We start from the raw sequence: 3369 nt of genomic DNA on the forward strand, positions 1-3369 counted from the left end.
CTGGAAGTAAGTTATTCGATCGTAGATTGTATTACGATTTTTGCATCATTTGAGAGTTTTTGAAGATAAACGATTAATTAACTTAGCTGTCGTTGTGACAAAACGCCATAAAGAACATTACATTTGTAACGTATAACAAGTGTAATACCAAATTGTTTTTGTTGGAAATATGTTCTCATATGGACTGCTTGTATCACCATCTAATCGATAAGTCAATAGCTGGGATGTAACAATTACTCACGTTACTCTGATTTTATGTGTTTAAAGCTTTTAAAAATATTTTCGTAGAAATATGACCTTAAAAAGGCATCTGGAAACTAGCGATTGAAGGGACAACCACCTGGTGGTAAATTTAGTGGAGAGATGATTCTGTTTCTCTCCTGCTAATTATCTTCATATCAGTAACAATAGATCTTTAATATATTAATTGTCATACATACAAATAAATAACCGATATATCAATGAGAAATATATAGATTTTAGCAAAAAAATGCAAGTTAAATTGACAGTTATGTATTTATGTAATATACTGTAGTAAAAGTTAACAAATACTGTACCTGCTTCACCACTTTCTATCCACTAGATGACAGCATCTGACACGGCACCGTATCGTTTTTTTTTGCTGGCTGTTTGTGTTTTTCTAAGTGTTAAATAAAGTTATGGGTGGGGCTCCCCTCCTACTTCCGTAGCCGTTAGCTGCTACAGCTGGCCAACGAGCACATCGGCTCAGCAAACCTGTCCATTTGGGACCACTCACGTCAATTTTAGTTCAACAAATAACATCACCCCAACATGTCGCCACCACTGTTGTTAAGGGCATTCGTAAACGAACGTCTCGTTGCCGCCGCCGAGGAGATATTTGAGTTTTTTGAGCGAATAGTAGTCAAATACGAAGAGGAAGCTTCCAGCTCGCAGAGGGAGATAAAACGCCTTCGAAGGGTGCTGCTGGATGTTGTTTCACAGCAGAAAACAGGTTAGTTTATTGGATATTAGTCATACATAAACAACTATTTGGGCAATTTACTGTTCACGCTGCACTTTACATTATGTTGTTCACATTTGGTGTCTATTTATTCTCCACATTATTATTATTGTTATTGTTATTATTTATTATTACTTATCTTCTTTTGTGTCTGTTATATGGGAGCCAGGCAACGACATTTCGTTGGCAATTTCACTACTGTGTTTTTGTGCAATGACAATAAAGGAAGTCTATCTATCTATCTATCTATCTATCTAACTAATAATTAATATAAGGTACTTCTGAGTATCCTATATGAACTACTTTTTTTGAGTGGACAAATGTAAATACGCTATTTAAACTTTAAATAGGAGAAATCAATGATAGTACAGGTGCACACGTGCTATTACAGGTACATTTTTTTTAAAGTACAATGGTGCATCACTATAAACTACCGCCTTCCATATGTAAACATCATTTTCCAGACTTCTTGCAGTCAGCAGCCCATAAGGAGGAACATCCCCCCGAGCAACATCCCTTCCAACGGGAGCCAAGTGTGACCATTCGTCGTACGGAAGTAGAATTCCGCCAAGTTAAACAGGAAAATACGTCACTTTGGGAAGAAGGCAACCAAGTCCGTGAGGATTCTGACATCTTGTACACGCCTCATTCTTCTGCTTGGGAGAAAGATGAGCACGAAGACAGCAAAGTGCAAATGGATTTTGTGGAGTCACAAGAGGTGGAAAATGCACCTTTGCTACTTCCTGTCCGCACACTTGAAGCATCTCCACACCAGGATGGACAGGAGAATCAACCCCAGGAGACCCCAACAGAGCAAGCTTTCACAGAGTCGTCGCATTTAAATTCAATTACGCAGGACTACCGCTGTCACCTGTGTGACAAATCCTTCTCATTTAACCATCACTTGGTCAATCACGCTCTACGCATCCACTGGAAGGATGTGTGCTGCGCCGTGTGCGGAGAGTCGCTGGAGTCCCCCATACGCCTCAGTGAGCACCTTCAGTCCCATCGGGGCTCCAAAACCTGCCCCACATGCGGGAAGCAGTGCGGTAGCGTGAGCGCGCTGGCCGAGCACATGACGAGTCACACGGGCGAAAAGCCCCACCGCTGCCACATGTGCGGAAAGGAGTGCAGCCGCAAGGGCGATTTAAAAATACACATGAGGATCCACACTGGAGAGAAGCCTTACTGCTGCTCGCACTGTGGGAAGCGCTTCACGCACAGTGGACACCTGAGGAAGCACCTCAGGAGCCACACGGGCGAGAGGCCGCACACGTGTGGTGTTTGCGGGCGAGGGTTCCTGCAGAGCACGCACCTCAAAAATCACTTGACAACTCACCGGCAGACATCTTGATTAACTTATACACCAGGGACAACACAACCAGTAGACATTGTTTGACATGACAAAGAACCTCTGTGGCCAGTCCACGTAGACATGCTATAGGGCAGGGGTCTCAAACTCAATTTACCTGGGGGCCACTGGAGCTAGGGTCTGGGCGAGACTGGGCTGCATCAGGTTTTCCAAAAAAAAACAACGCATTTATTAAAAACAGAAAAATATACAAACTTTTTCAGTGCTTTGGTTCCGATTTTCTACAATAAAAGCTCTGAAAAACATTCCACTGTTCTCAAATATCTTAATTTTTATTTTTCTGCACAAAATAAGATGAAAAATAAATAAACCAATCAAGAATAAAGAAAATCAATCAATCAGTAATAAATAAATATAATAATAAAACGGCAAATAATAAAAACTTAAGAAACCACATATAGTTGGTGGGTAGACAAATTATTTGTTTCAGATTAAAATGAACAAAGCATTATTAGAGCCCTGTAGACATGACAAAACATTTATACTTTTTTATTTACAACATATTGCGCAACTGCAGGGTCTTGAGACACATGCTAACTCGCAAACTAGAGCGCTAGCGACCTAAACGGTAGCCTTCAAGTTATTTCCTTTAAACTTAAATAGCCAAAAACTTACCACTTCCACACGGATAGGGAGGATAACTATTAACAGTTATTTAACATGAACATGAATCAAACGTAATAATTTTTCCTGGGTACATGATACCATACAGCATCTATATCAAACTTGCGCGGGATGCAACATTAAACTTTCATATCAAGGCGGGGGCCTCAAACTAGAGTCCTGCCGCGGGCCACGTGTTTGAGACCAAAAACATGCTAGGTTAATTGGCGACTCCAAATTGTCCATAGGTATGAATGTGAGTGTGAATGGTTGTTTGTCTATATGTACCCTGTAATTGGCTGGCCACCAGTCCAGGGTGTACCCCGCCTCTCGCCCGAAGACAACTGGGATAGGCTCCAGCACCCCCCCCCCCCCCCCCCCCCCCCGCAACCCTTGTGAGGAAAAGCCGTAG

The 3369-nt window shown here is 41.8% G+C and overlaps 1 protein-coding gene across 1 annotated transcript; it reads left to right on the top strand.

Annotated features, from left to right (window-relative positions):
- Positions 1–664: 664 nt before the first annotated feature.
- On the top strand, positions 665–2517 carry LOC131108270 (zinc finger protein 263-like). The gene is made up of 2 exons (XM_058059192.1): positions 665–973; positions 1447–2517. Exons 1-2 carry the CDS (start codon positions 793–795, stop codon positions 2334–2336), a joined length of 1071 nt encoding a protein of 356 aa, XP_057915175.1. The 5' UTR covers positions 665–792; the 3' UTR covers positions 2337–2517.
- The last annotated feature ends 852 nt before the right edge of the window (positions 2518–3369 follow it).

This window comes from Doryrhamphus excisus, chromosome 20 (genome assembly GCF_030265055.1).
Source record: "Doryrhamphus excisus isolate RoL2022-K1 chromosome 20, RoL_Dexc_1.0, whole genome shotgun sequence".
In the NCBI taxonomy this organism is placed as follows: Eukaryota; Metazoa; Chordata; class Actinopteri; order Syngnathiformes; family Syngnathidae; genus Doryrhamphus; species Doryrhamphus excisus.